Source organism: Centrocercus urophasianus, unplaced genomic scaffold (assembly GCF_019232065.1).
Source record: "Centrocercus urophasianus isolate 14NV4802_14NV808 unplaced genomic scaffold, USGS_Curo_1.0 seq_9, whole genome shotgun sequence".
Classification (NCBI taxonomy): domain Eukaryota; kingdom Metazoa; phylum Chordata; class Aves; order Galliformes; family Phasianidae; genus Centrocercus; species Centrocercus urophasianus.
In genome coordinates, this window is record NW_024885532.1 from 72594 (window position 1) to 86242 (window position 13649).

At 38.7% G+C, this 13649-nt stretch overlaps 1 protein-coding gene across 3 annotated transcripts in view; it reads right to left on the minus strand.

The window, feature by feature from the left end:
- Window positions 1-13649, minus strand: part of FARP1 (FERM, ARH/RhoGEF and pleckstrin domain protein 1) — a 202369-nt gene that overhangs the window by 43640 nt on the left and 145080 nt on the right. For 2 of the 3 annotated variants that reach the window (XM_042839168.1, XM_042839167.1), the window contains exons 6-12: window positions 12860-12957; window positions 8281-8395; window positions 6982-7129; window positions 4017-4112; window positions 3322-3485; window positions 1576-1644; window positions 746-821 (exon numbers count right to left, since the gene is read on the minus strand). In XM_042839168.1, coding sequence (XP_042695102.1) covers window positions 746-821; window positions 1576-1644; window positions 3322-3485; window positions 4017-4112; window positions 6982-7129; window positions 8281-8395; window positions 12860-12957 — 766 coding nt within the window. The remainder of the gene's footprint in view (window positions 1-745; window positions 822-1575; window positions 1645-3321; window positions 3486-4016; window positions 4113-6981; window positions 7130-8280; window positions 8396-12859; window positions 12958-13649) is intronic. The other variant, XM_042839169.1, reaches the window with a different exon arrangement.

Consider the following 13649-nt stretch of genomic DNA (forward strand, 5'->3'; position numbering starts at 1 on the left):
AGATTTTCATTCTGATCAGTCTGAATGGAACATGTGCTATTTGTGTTCGTGTGAGTATTGCTTTCTGTTTGTTTTCATCTGTATGGCTGGCTGTGTGTACATTTGCACGTGTGTACATATGTGTGTGAATGAGTCTGTGTGGTTGTGTGGCTGCCAATTATAAATACAAGCTCAGCCACTGGCTGGACCTGGAAACACACAGCTGCTGCAGCTTCACCTCGACTAGACTACCAGATTTGCAAACTCTGAACATATAATCACTATTAATGTAAGACAAATACTTTTGGTATCTACCAGACATAATAACTTAAAAGGACACAGCTGAAATTTCTCTGAGGAAATTAATACAATGTTAATATAATGGAATATCTTGTCCTGGGCAGCCAACGCTCCTCACTGAAGGAAAATAATTACATTTTCCCAAGTGCAATCACCTGCAAAACTTGGAACCCCGGCAGTAACACTGCGGATTGCAGTTTTTCAGGTGGCCATTAGCACAGTTCAGACAAGCTCACTATTTATACTTGTGCTGCTGTCTAGAAACAATTCTGTTCCATAGTGGAAATGAACACATTCCACATCAAAAAAGCTGAACTTTATAACATCCAGAGATCCTGAGCTCACGCTTAAATAGAAAGTGAGCAGAAACCTATGTTCCTGAAGTTTCCAAAGATCAATTGGAAGTGGGTAATGTGATAAGAAATGTTTAAAAGGCATGATGCAGGCTTTCATCAACATCACTGACTTGTTTTGGCACCTCTGTATGCTGTTCTGAAGGCTGTACTGTCAGATTCCTGATGGAACGAATCTTGCTGTGTTTCCTGGAGATAAAAGCAAAATCACAGTAAGAGGCCATTTCAGTTTTACCACGAAAAGGAATCAAGAGACATGCCTACTTGAAAACAAAAACTTTGAATAGCACCATTCACAAAAGGTTTGCTCCAAAACAGATCCTCCCTTCTGTAATGCTTAAATGTGCTACGTGTTGGAAACATATTATCGTAAGAAAAGAGAGAAGCACTGAACAAAAAACGGTCCATCAGCAGAAAATGAGTCATTAGCAATAAATTGTCATAATCTTTGCGGCAGTTTGTCCATGAATTTCAGCTCACTAGAAATAAGATCAGTTCCAATAAAATGCACTCTAGCAAAGTTAGATGTTTTCCCTGGAGATCTCTCCCTTGAGGATGTTTGTACCTACTCCTGCTACCTTCTCTTTTATTCTCAGATGAGTATGTTCATTTAAAACCCATTTAAATCTCTTTCTGCTCACATATATTAATCACATCCTACTGAAGAGGGTGCAAATCAATATGAGAACAGTTTACCTGTAACAGTAGGACATTCACTGCTGAAAAACAAATTGAAGACTATAGATTTTAAATAAACTATAGATTGGTTATGCAAACTTCTGCCAAACATTCAGGACCAACAGGATATCATACAAGTGATAAACTGTGAAACCAACAGAGAAGGAATTTTTTTACTTTGAATGATGCTAATCTCTTATAAATAAACAGAGGCTGCTGCTTTAATTTTTTTTTTAAAAAAAAAGCTCATTTATTTTCCTCTCACCTTTCAAACTGTACTTTTTTGTGCCCTCCTTCTTTAACATAGTCAAGAACTTGCTTCTGAGTCCGGCCACTGAAAGAAAAAAAATGGTTACACTACTAATCTGAGGTTCTGAATTTCTCACAGTAAATACTTCCTATCACCTGGTCATCATAAATACGTATGTGGCCTGCAAATGAAGTCATGGCAACCAGAAAAATATTTGTCAGTATCAGTAGAAACTCACGTAAAATCATAAAGAAGGTCTCTTTCTTTATGACCATATACTCACAAAGCTTCTACCTTTTGGCATATTACCATGTGTTGTTTTTTTTTTTTATTACGGAGATACCTTATGATGTTATGTCAGAACTAATTAAATTCAGCTATGTGCCCTTGACTCACCCTTGTGCAATATGACTGGGAAATCACCCAGCATAAAGCAAAGTAGAGGTTAAGTTTTACATGAACAAAAAACATCCCTGAAGCTTTCCAGGATTCAAATCCCAGCCTTACCTCGTATGCTGGAACCAAAAAGAAAGCTGCTAAAATGCATTTCAGTTGTAACATAACTCAGTTACGTCAGCTAAACATACACACAGTCTCTGCAAAGATTTAGGCTGGAACTTGCACACTTTCCTTATGCTACACACCATAAAATTGTAGTGAGAAAGCCCAACATCTCCTACTGTGCAAAGATAAAAACTCCACAGGGAACTGGGAACAGCAAAGGAAACCTGCACCTCCAGATTGTTTGCTAACAGAAAAAAAACCCAGCACCTTTCCATTCATTTCAACCGATTTACTGAAAGGCCTGAAAAAAGTAACCACATGCATATGCATATGCAGCACAGCTCACAGTGAATGCAAGATGTAGGCAAAATCTGTTCTCCAAAGCAAGAGATAAGCTGAATGCATTTACATTTTACTATTTACTCTGTCAGAAACTCAAAAATTAATAGCTTGTTTACCCTAGTTCTTTCTATCTTAATTAATTTGTTTTGCCAGTAGGAAACAAAGTGGGAAGATAGAATGGCCGTATCTACTGGGTACATGCTCAAGGCAGGTACAGCGTACCAACAACATTATCTCAACAAAGAAGGTGTTTCTGGTTGTTCAATTTGTATCAACTTCCCGAACAAAAGGAAAGGGTATTTGCCCCTGACATGCACAATACTGTATCTACAAACAGAAAACAACAACAAAACATCAAGAACTGAAAAATCCAACCATCTAACTCTTCAATTCTTCCTACATCTCTCATCAATACTGCAGGTAGACCTGGTCTTAGCATAAGTTATCATCTCGTATAAACCGTTTACAAGCACGTGGGCTAAGCATAGAGAAAAGACATCTCTTAAACTGTGTAGGGATGGATTTACCCCAGGGCCACACCATGAAAATGCAAGTCTCTACTCTGGTATCCATAAAAGATCTTTTCTTATAGACAGAGAGTCCAAGGATTGCTGGAGAATTGTTAGCTGGTGTAACTTGGGACACATTTTCTCGAGTGAAATCAGCTGGAACCAATACACCTGATACCTTACCTCTAGACAGTTACTTTGCAACAGCTACTACAAAAATCAACGCAGGCTTTTTCCCCAGTGTTCTCTGCACTATTCTGGCTGAGAAGATACAATTAAAAATATATAGGAGCAAACTACAGATGGGAAGCTGAAAACAGTGGGTTTAATCCTACATCATTAAGGATATGCATGTGATTTTGAAATATGAAGTTAACAAAGGTGGAAAGAAGAAAGCAGGTCTCACCTGAACCTAAACGATGAACCTCTAGAAAAAAGAACAGGTTTGGGCTTTGGTTTAGGTTCCTCAAACAGCCTGAAAAAGGCATGATGCTCCACACAGATCTTCCAGAACGATTTGCAAAAATCTCGACTGGCCATAAGGAATTCCAGAGTGTCCTGGAATGAACTCTGAAAGTTGAGAGAACGTTCACAATGTGAGCAAGCAAGCAACACACATTACAGAGACACCCTGACAAAGCAAGACCTATGCTACTAAAAAAAAAAAAAAAAAAAAAAAAAAAAAAAAGAAAAAAAAAAAGATTTTTCCCAACTCATTGGCTTTCAGTATGAATAGACCCTACTCTGCCTTTTAGACATCAATGACCTGCCTAGCAATATCACAGCTGTTGCTTAAGCTTTCTTTCATTGACAAGTATGACAGAGATAAAGAAGGGGTCTCACAAGCACAACATGTGAAGAGGTGGTTTACATAGTTAAGAACCAATGATATAGTTCCAGAAGCACAGTCAGAAGAAGACTCTGTGACATTCAGTTTACATTTCCTTTAGTAGGGCTGCTCACCTGAGATGCTGGTTTGATGTTTTGAACAAAAGTAATTAAAAAACTCTCAAGAGGTGACAAAAACATATGTTTAATCTGGGAGTAGAAATTTACCAAATAACATTTTGTCAGCTTCACCAATCTCTGACACAGACTTACATTCACATCAGGCCGTAGTTTGATAAGAAAACGTTTCCTCTTGAAGCTCAGCTTTCGAACCTTAGCCCAATTGAAGGCATTGATCTTGGTGTGGCCCTGTAAAGGACAGAGCAGCAGAATTTATGCATTACAGCTCTGAATGGAGAAATTCAAACCACTACAAGTCTGGCAAATATTAATCTTCTATTCTCTTCATTTGCGATTATAGTGTTTCTTCTCATTCACCCCTCAGTGCTGCAAATGTCAACATACATTCTTAACCATAAGCACCCAGTAGTAGTAGACTGAAGGCAGGCACTTATAGCTCTTGAACTTTTGTAGGACTAGGCATACTGACTAGATGTGAAACTATGAAATCCAGTATCACTGTACAAAGCAGAGCAGCCTATTTTGTCTCTTCATAGGGAACAACTTAAGTAAAAGGAATCTGAGTAGTCTACCTGTTTCGGAAATGTAAGAAAATATTTTTAAAAATACATGCAGCAAAAACAAACAGTAAGCATGAGAGAAATCCTTCTAAAATACCATTATTCTCAATGAGAGCATCATTAGCCCTTTGCCCCAGTATCACTGTGGAAGGGGTTATATAAATCATCCAGTTCCAATTCCCTTGCTGTGGACAGTGACAAATTGCAGTAGATCTGTTGCCCAGGGCCACAAGCAGCCTGGACTCAACCACATCTGGGGATGGGGAATCCATAGCTCCTCTGGGCAGCCTGTGCCAGCACCTTATTTGCCCTCTGAGTAAAGAGCATCCTCCTAACCTCTAATCTGAATCGACTCTTTTACTTCAAAAGTTATCCCTCGCCCTACACTAAAGAGCCCCTCTTCATCTTTCCTGTAGGTCCACTTTACTGAAATATAGTCTCCCCAGAACCTTCTTTACCCCAGGCTGAACAACCTCAGCACTCTCAGCCTCTTTGTAGATGAGGTGTCCACTTTAGAAGTGGAGACACTGTTTTAGAACATTCATTACACCAGCTTGCTCAGTAAAGATTTCAAGACACACATGCCTACAGTGCAGCACAGAGGTTTCAAAGAACAGCAACTCGGGGATGGTTGAATGCAGAAACTCACGTTGGTTTGGGCTCCGTCACCAGACGGACGTAGGAGTAGTGACAGCGTGATGATCTCTGCTAAGTCAGTCTGCTGTCTAAGAATCACATAATTAACCTCCTTCAGAACACTCAGAAGCACTGACACTGATTTCTTAATAAAAGGCAGACTTCAAAGTAAGTCTGAGTGGGTATGTTTAAGCCATTTGTCAGTGAACCTTTATTTTGATTTTTACATCAATGTCATTCTAATGTGGTCTTTACATTTTCAATTTCTCTCAGCTATACCCATAATAAATAGATGAACGGAAGGCTCCAATTGCTGGGCAGACTCCAGCAGATCAGAGCCTGACCTCAGTTTCTCTCTCAGCTCTCAGTCTTGGAGCTGGCTCCAGCAAAAATTCCACGTGGGCAAAAACAACCCACTTCTCTTTGAAAGACTCTACAACAAGGGGAGATAACAGACTTTTAGAGCTGTACAAATCAGACTTTGGGCCTTCAGCTGGCAGCTGCATCGATACGGAAAGACCCCAGCAGTCTGCTGGGATTCAGTGATGCCCATACTATTTTGGATATGTTCCTTCAATTGTAAGACAATCTTAATTTATAAAGGTTTGCAATTCATTAATTCAACTGATGAAAGTGCTGTAGGGGAGCAGGGAAGGGTCTGTAAATACAACTGTGATACTGTTGTGTACATTTTCACAGTAACTTCATGTTCTCCTGCTTCAATCTATGCTTCAGTTTTGTAGCTGTACTGTCAATCCATTTAACTGCTATGAGTTTTTATTTTTTATTTTTTTAATTTAGAGCTTAGGAAGTTCCACACAAATGTGTGCAAGAACTTCTTTACAGTGAGGTGACGGAGCACTGGAACAGGCTGCCCAGGGAGGTGGTGGAGTCTCCTTCTCTGGAGATGTTCAAGACCTGCCTGGATGCCTACCTGTGCAACCTGCTGTAGGGAACCTGCTTTGGCAGGGGGGTTGGACTCGATGATCTCTAGAACTCCCTTCCAACCCCTACAATTCTGTGATTCTGCGATTAGACATTTCTGAGTTCATTTTTTGCTGCTGGTTTTTGTTGTTTTCTTTTATTAAAAAAGACAAAGTACTCTTCAAGGTTGGAAACGCTGTACTGTTTTAACTGAAGTCAAATGAATGGTGGTAAGTATTTGTAAATGGACATTTTAAAGAATAGTTTACTTACTGCTTTTGACACTGTGCAGAAAGAGGCATTTGGGATGCTAGCAGATATAAACTCAACTGAAGTGCAACCAGCTTATGCAAGCTGACTATCTGTACTTTCACATCTATAAAATTCCAATTTGTTATTTCTCTAAGGAGAAGTGGAGAACAAAAATTCAATAAATTTGCTAATAATGCTTCATGAACAAGGCTGACTGAGGCAGCAGAGCAACGAAATCTAAGGAAAATGCTTTCTAACTCAGCAAAGGTAAAACAGCCAAAGCTGGTCAAGGATACCACAACATTACAGAGAGCTTGCACTCACTTCCTGTATTCTTCACCTTGTACTCCTGGTGTCTCTTATTCGTCCCTATTTCACAACCATTATTATGCACCATGCCTACAAGACCTGCTTGCTCCTTTATGCAGAAGGTGTCAGCGTGACCAACTTGCAAATTGTGAGCTGCAGCTCAGTTTGCACTTTGAATAGTGCATTGTAGTTCGAGATTGAGTTCTAGCCTGTGTGTGCAAACAAGGTATGAGTCCCTGGAAGTAAAGGACATAGTGGAGCTATATAAGGTTTGAGGCTATTGTTAGAAAAGCTTTGGAAATTCCTCAATTTTCTTAAACAAATTCTTCCCGAATGGTTAAGGCCTTGGATTCTTATTGCTCTAAGAGATTTCTCTGCTTTAAAAAGAGCAAAGTCATATGCTGAGTGGCTCTAACCTGAAACACCAGAATGCCTGTGTTGGCAACAGCCAGGTTGATTTTTGTCCCTTCCCTGTCCTTGGCTGGATGCAAGCGGATTCCATACATCTCCAGCCGACGGGCAATTTCCAAAAGTTGGAAATCAGATTCTGCTGGTGTCTGTCCCCTTGAGAAACAAAAGAGAAGACACACAAACTATTCACACCGATTAATAGAAAACAACGGGTCCTCTAGTGCATAAATAGACATTTTACCAGAGACTAAAAGCTATCAGAGCTATTACATCTGATTGTCTTTTCTATCTCCACAGAATTTTTTTTTAATCAGATTAAAAAAACATTGCATTATAGTATAGACCAATATCAAAGTATTCAGTTTTTACAATCTACTAGAAATTTTGACCACTCCAGTACTGAGACACCTGAAACTTGGATTTTGAGCCGTTAGCTTTAACAGAAGTAATTCTAATTGTTTTCCACTGAAAAAACATATTATATTCCTACAAAATGAAAATAAATAAATGGAAGTCTGTAATGGTGTCATTGTAAAAGTGAATGCAAAACAGAAATGAAGTGAAACAGGAGATACTTTAACATAAACATTGGAAACCCATGAGCACTAAACTTCTTACAACTGAATTAAGCAAAAATTCCAATTATCAGCAGAGTAGAGCTCCCTACACTCATCTCCAATTCAAGTTAGTTTAAAATGAAACTGCTCAAGTCTTGAGGTGTTTTCATAGCAAAAAAAAACCCTTTCATGTCTTATTCCAAATTTTTTCACAACTGTACCTTTTTTCCTCAAGACTTTAGGAGACCAAGTCACTAATGCGCACCATCACCTTGAGTGCTGATCCCCTCAAGTCCCTAGTTCTGCAAGCACTCTTTGCTTTTCCCAAAACTATCATTAAATTTCTTCTTTAACCATCTCTAAATACAGCATAGAAATGTGAAAAAGCAACACTGAATGTCCTTGAGATCAAAAAGTGCACTGTCACAAGTGCCTGACTGATCAGCTATCATTTGCAATCATATCTGCATGCACGGAATCAGCAGTGAAGCATTTTGGATGAAATAGACTGTAAAATAAGGACATGCTTGAATGAATATCAAAATCAATTGTTCTTTAAGCATTTTATTATGATGATGGGAGAAAGACAACTGTAAATTCAAAAGCTTGGATGTTTTTTTGACAAGTAAACTTTGAGAAACTCAGAGACCCAAATCTCTTTTGCATATACAACATAGCAAGTATTAACAAAACTACACTAAATTAAAAGAAGACTAAAAAGGAAAAAGAAAAAAAAAAAAGTCTTACATGTGATTACGGTGAAATTCCATGATTTTGTCTTCTAGTGCTTCCTGCTGAGGTATATACTTGTTCTTCGCTAAGTGTTCACGGTCTATGGTTTCATCAAAATCCCCAATCTCAGCTATGGAGAATTTCAAGAAAAGTCTATTAAAACACTAAATTAAATCTGAGTTATTCAGGCAATCCAAAAGGTACAGATAGCTGGGAAGAGGGTAGAGAAGCAACCACACGAAGCCATGACTCTGACTCACGCTATTTTATCTTTTATACATTCCTCCCTTCTCATCTCTATGAGTACCTGCAACTCAAGGGTTCCTCCCACCCACAGTCATGTACATAGATGTCAGATGTTAATTGAACAAATGAAATCATCACAGTGCTGCTTTGATTTATGTGCAGAATAAAATGAGGGTAACTGGGAGAACAGCGTTAATTCAGCAGATCGCATCCGTCTCTCTTATGCACGGTAGCGCTCAGGTACCTTTCCCCAGAGCAGGCAAACACAAGCTTCCTCCCCAGGCCCATGCCCTACACTCTTATCTCAGGGGAAATCTGAAGTGAGATGGTTTCGTTTGTGTGTTTGAACACAGGCACATAATCAGCAGGTTATGAAACATTCCTCTTCCACAATTTTGCAGCAGTTTGAGACACATTCTGTCTCCCTCCTCCTCAAAGTTGCTCCCATCTGCTGCAGTTACTTAGCAATGTGTGTGCAACAGTATGCCACACCCGCCTTCCATTTTGCAGTCCATTCAGAGAGATTTCCTTTCCGTCTAGGGGGAGAGAGGGTCAGGCAATCTATGTGTGGCTGCCAGATTAGTATCTTCTTGCCTGCTATTCTTGGAATGCTTCTTAAAAATCTTGCTATTGGCTTTTTCACAGAGTGATGCAGCAACCTCTGCCTGCAGATCTGCCAGAACATTACAAACAACGCTGCAACAAAAGGCTGCTATCTTATTAATGTAAGTGAAATTAAAATGCAGCTTCCCTGTATTAAATCCAGGCTGCAGGCAGAATGCAGACTCAGATCCTTGCCTCACTTTCACTTCAGTTCTGCCCATGTAAGTGACCTCTTAAACATGTTCTGTCCGAAATGAGCTGGTTTTTGATAAAAGAAAGGTTGAAAGAGATGCCTGTAACACTGCAAAGTGATTTCTGGCAAAAGGTTGCCTGATAGTAAACATACTTGCAAACATGAGAATCGATAAACTCACGCTGACAGAGAAGATGAGGACCAAGGTATCTACAAATGACAGAAAAGTAACCTTTCAACCCAACCAGGCTGCAGAGTTGGAAAAGAGCTACTGAACAGTGTCTGATTTCCATTCCCTTCCTCATTTCATCCACTCTGAGTCATTCCTTGAGATGTGTGGCTACAAACACATCCCAAATTATTTGAGAATTCTCCTTTGTAAAAAAGTCTCTTTCATTCCCATATCTCAAGCAGGTCCATCACTCCCATTTCACTTGATTCCAGTGATTCTAATCTGTGTTGCATTTTTAACCCTAACTAAAACAAAAAGTAAGCTTTTCCTCTTTAAGGGGCCATAAGCCTGTCTAAGTTTGCAGCACCTCAAAAGGCATGAACTAGACTCTTTAAAATGCTGTTCATACTTTGTAGTAGACCTTTTACACAGAAGCACTTAACCACCTTACGTAGGGCTTTCTCCAGAGCCCAGAGAACATATGACTTATTCTATTGCTACATGATTTTTATAGTGTTCTCTGTCAACTGCAAATTCATTATCAAAATTGTCCTCCAGGCTTTCTAATTACTTTCATTCTCTACGACCTTGTACCAAGCATCTTTGCTTTCTTCTCACCCCAGCTCTGCTATCACTCCCTCTACAAAGGAGCTGTATCTTGAATATTATCAGCCTTGCATATAGGTCTTCTTACGTTCTGTTTTAGCTAAAGATTGATTTTCATTGAGGCTTCCCTTCTCTTAGCTTGCAAGTGCATTACACACTCTCTGTATTCTGCCTGCATTAGTACTTCTGATATGTCTAATGCTTTGTATTTCAGCTCTTTTTGTTTAATCAGACCGTCTTCTTACTTAACATATTTGCTTTATTGCATCATTTGTTGTATCAGTGTCCTCTCATCCAACACTTTCTACAATGCTTCTGAGGTGCTTTTAAATAGAATGTTTCATTTATAAATTTTGTTCTGTAACATACCTGCTAATTTAACATAAGCCTATTTGCTATCATATTGGATTTCATATTAAAAAACACAACAAAAAACCAACAGTCCATAACACTGCTATAAGCCTGTATATAAAGGCTGTATATAAGCCTAAATATAAAGGCACTTGGAATCAGATATCCCCCATGGAAACCGCTGGTAGGCACAGCATCGATAAGACATACAATACCTAAACTGTTATGTTCTCCATCTTTCCACTTTGATACCATTACTCTTATCAGCTGTCAAGTTTTATTTTTGTAGCAGACAAATATGGGATATTTCTTTAGCTACTGAATAATAAGGCAGAGAGAAAATAAATAACAAAAGACAGTCACATGGGTAAGATACAGTCATAGCTTCTTATCAGATTCAATTTTCACAGAAAAAATGTTCATGAGACTAAGGTGGAAGAATAAATGAGACGGTCACAAAGTTTTAGCTGAGGTTTCTAGCAAACACACAAAAAAGAGGGAGGGTGAAAATCATAAACATCCAGAACAGCCCAAGTTGCAGCTGGGAGCTGTGAAGAGGCACCGCAAGGCATAAAATCTCTCTACCCAAAGCAGCAGTTTGGATTCTGTGGATACTATCTTACCTCTGCGGGATGAATCCCTTGCCTCTCTCCTTTTATAAGATGGAAAAAACACTTCTTTTTTTCCCCAACATAAAAGTATCTCACTTCACCATCCATAAGGAGAGTACTACTTGTTTCCTAAAACTACAGTTCACAAGTCTGCACATAAAGCTCAAAGGTGAAGGGGACAAAGAGCTAAAAAGATTTCAAAAGGAAGACTATTCCATTCAACATTATAACGCATCTCAGTGCATGAGAGCAATGGTGGTGATGTGACATTTCTGTACACCTTTAAAAGACAGCTTCTTGCCTTCCTGTACTTGTGTGCCAGGGGGGATGGCCAAGTGCACGATGGAGGAATTTTGAAAAACATTCAGTAAAACTCGAGTTTGACTGTGCACAGAAGTGAAAAAGAAGCCTTGTATAAGTGTAAGGACATCCTGGGATTTTATCCTTTCATGCTAGGAAAACAAGCTAGTAGTTGCATTCAGCAGCCCAGGCACCAGAGCTGCAGAGGGTTCGGTGAAGAATTGAATTGAATAATCAATAAGAGATGAGCAAGACATCAACTAAGATCTACGTAGAAGTCATAAGAAAATAATACATAGGCAATAGAATAGTTCAAGAGGGGATGATCATGAAGCAGCACCTCTACAACAGAAATATGCACTAAGGTATTCTCTCCCCAACATCTTTATTTGGTACAAAGACATCTGGTAGGGAAGACCCACTCTCCTAGAATACAGTGTAACAAATGATGCTCAATTTCCCCAAAGTTACCAAGACATTTTTATCAGTGAAGACAGAAAATTAGAACTAGCTTAAAGAAGGAAAGAACTACCACTGGTGTACTGAATGCTGTTAATAGGCAAAACTAAAATATACAAAAAGCTTGCTAGCTAAGGATTTATTTTTCAAGCCTGTGCTGCGAAAAGACTCAGTTTTGAAATGGTTTGAAAAATCCAGACTTTTCCAAAGGCAGCTGTACTTTACTGCTACTCAGTCACATTGGGCAATGATGGCCATGGCAGATACAAAAGCACACAATATCTGCCTTTCCAGTAACACTTGATAAGAAACAACCCTAACACTCAGACTATGAGAAAGGATCATGAGATTTATCTACTCAACACTGAAGAACTTCTGAATACCTTTGTTGACTGCAATTTCCACACAACAGCATTTAGAACAAAGGTCTGGCTGACCATCATATATGTGAGTTAAGTATTTTTTCCTACTCTTACTCTCAACAAGAATATCCACAGTCTCGAAGTGGAAAACATACAATGCTTTCCAAGTGATTCTGAAGTCAAAAGAAGCTGTGATATAATAAATAAGTCCATTGAACAGTCTTCTTGTAGATGCACTGCAATTTAAAAAAAAAAAAAAAACTTGAAATGTGTTGGGTTTTCCTCTTCCTTATCAGTTTCCTCTTAGGAACGTGACTTAGTCTGGCATTCTAAGCATGTTTATTTACTACATTCTCTAGACAGCATTCAAATTCCTGGAGATCTGAATGCTCTGCTGACATAATACAATGCTAAATACAAATAATGAAGCAAAAATTCAGGAGAATTCAACCTGCTTGCCTGCAAAGTTTGCTTTTAAAAGGATCCTACACAGACCATCAAATGAGTACTTTAAAAATGCAAATCCAATGGCCAAGAGCTCATTTTTATTTAAAAGAGTAAATTCTCTGCATTTTAATGCTATTATACAGAAATACAATAAATTGTCAACATGACTCAAGCCATCTCCTACTAGATTGTAACAAGTAACCCAGCAAAGCATGTCTAATCCTCCCAGAAGGAGGGAACTTACACTGTACTATGTGTGAGACTAAAAGGGCAGTGCTGGTATCATTACACGTTAGCCTTCCCTGTGCCAGGTCCTGCTTCACTTGCAATGCAAATAGGTACCTGCAAAACAAAGACAAAGAAAGAGTTATGCAAAGCAAGAGAAAAAGATGGAGAAGTTTTAAACTTCAGGTCCATTTTTTTTGCAGTACATTCCTTTTACTTTTTGGCATCTACAGAAGTGATCTGAATATTATAAGTAATATAAGTAATAAGTAAATCATAACAAGTACTATATGACAGTCCTTACCATCTTACATACTGGCTGGTTGTTTATCAGAATCAAAATACATCCCTTTTTCTTTCTCCATTTCTATCTCTCTTAACCAGATCAACGAAATATGGAAGCAATTTGACAGTAAAAGCAAATGTGACAGCTGTTACACACTCAGAAACTGCATCTCAAGATAATGGACCTACTTGCAACCAAGAAGAAATGCCAGAACAGAAGGGGAACTTAAGTTTCCATCTTGGCAGTCACTTGGAAATATGGAGCAAGGTCTTTACTGAATGACTTTATCTAGCTCCAATACTTCTGCAGCACATAATCCTGCACTGTTAAGAGCCATTTTTAACACATTCACTTACAAACCAGTCATCGAGGGGAATTCTACATTCACAGCTTATGTGCACCGACATCACAGGTCCACAGCACTATTTCAACATTTAAATTTATTTCTGCTTCAACAGAAATTGAAATAGGTTAGTTTCACTCAGCATCAAATTCTTACCTAGAAAAAAAAAAATAACCTCAT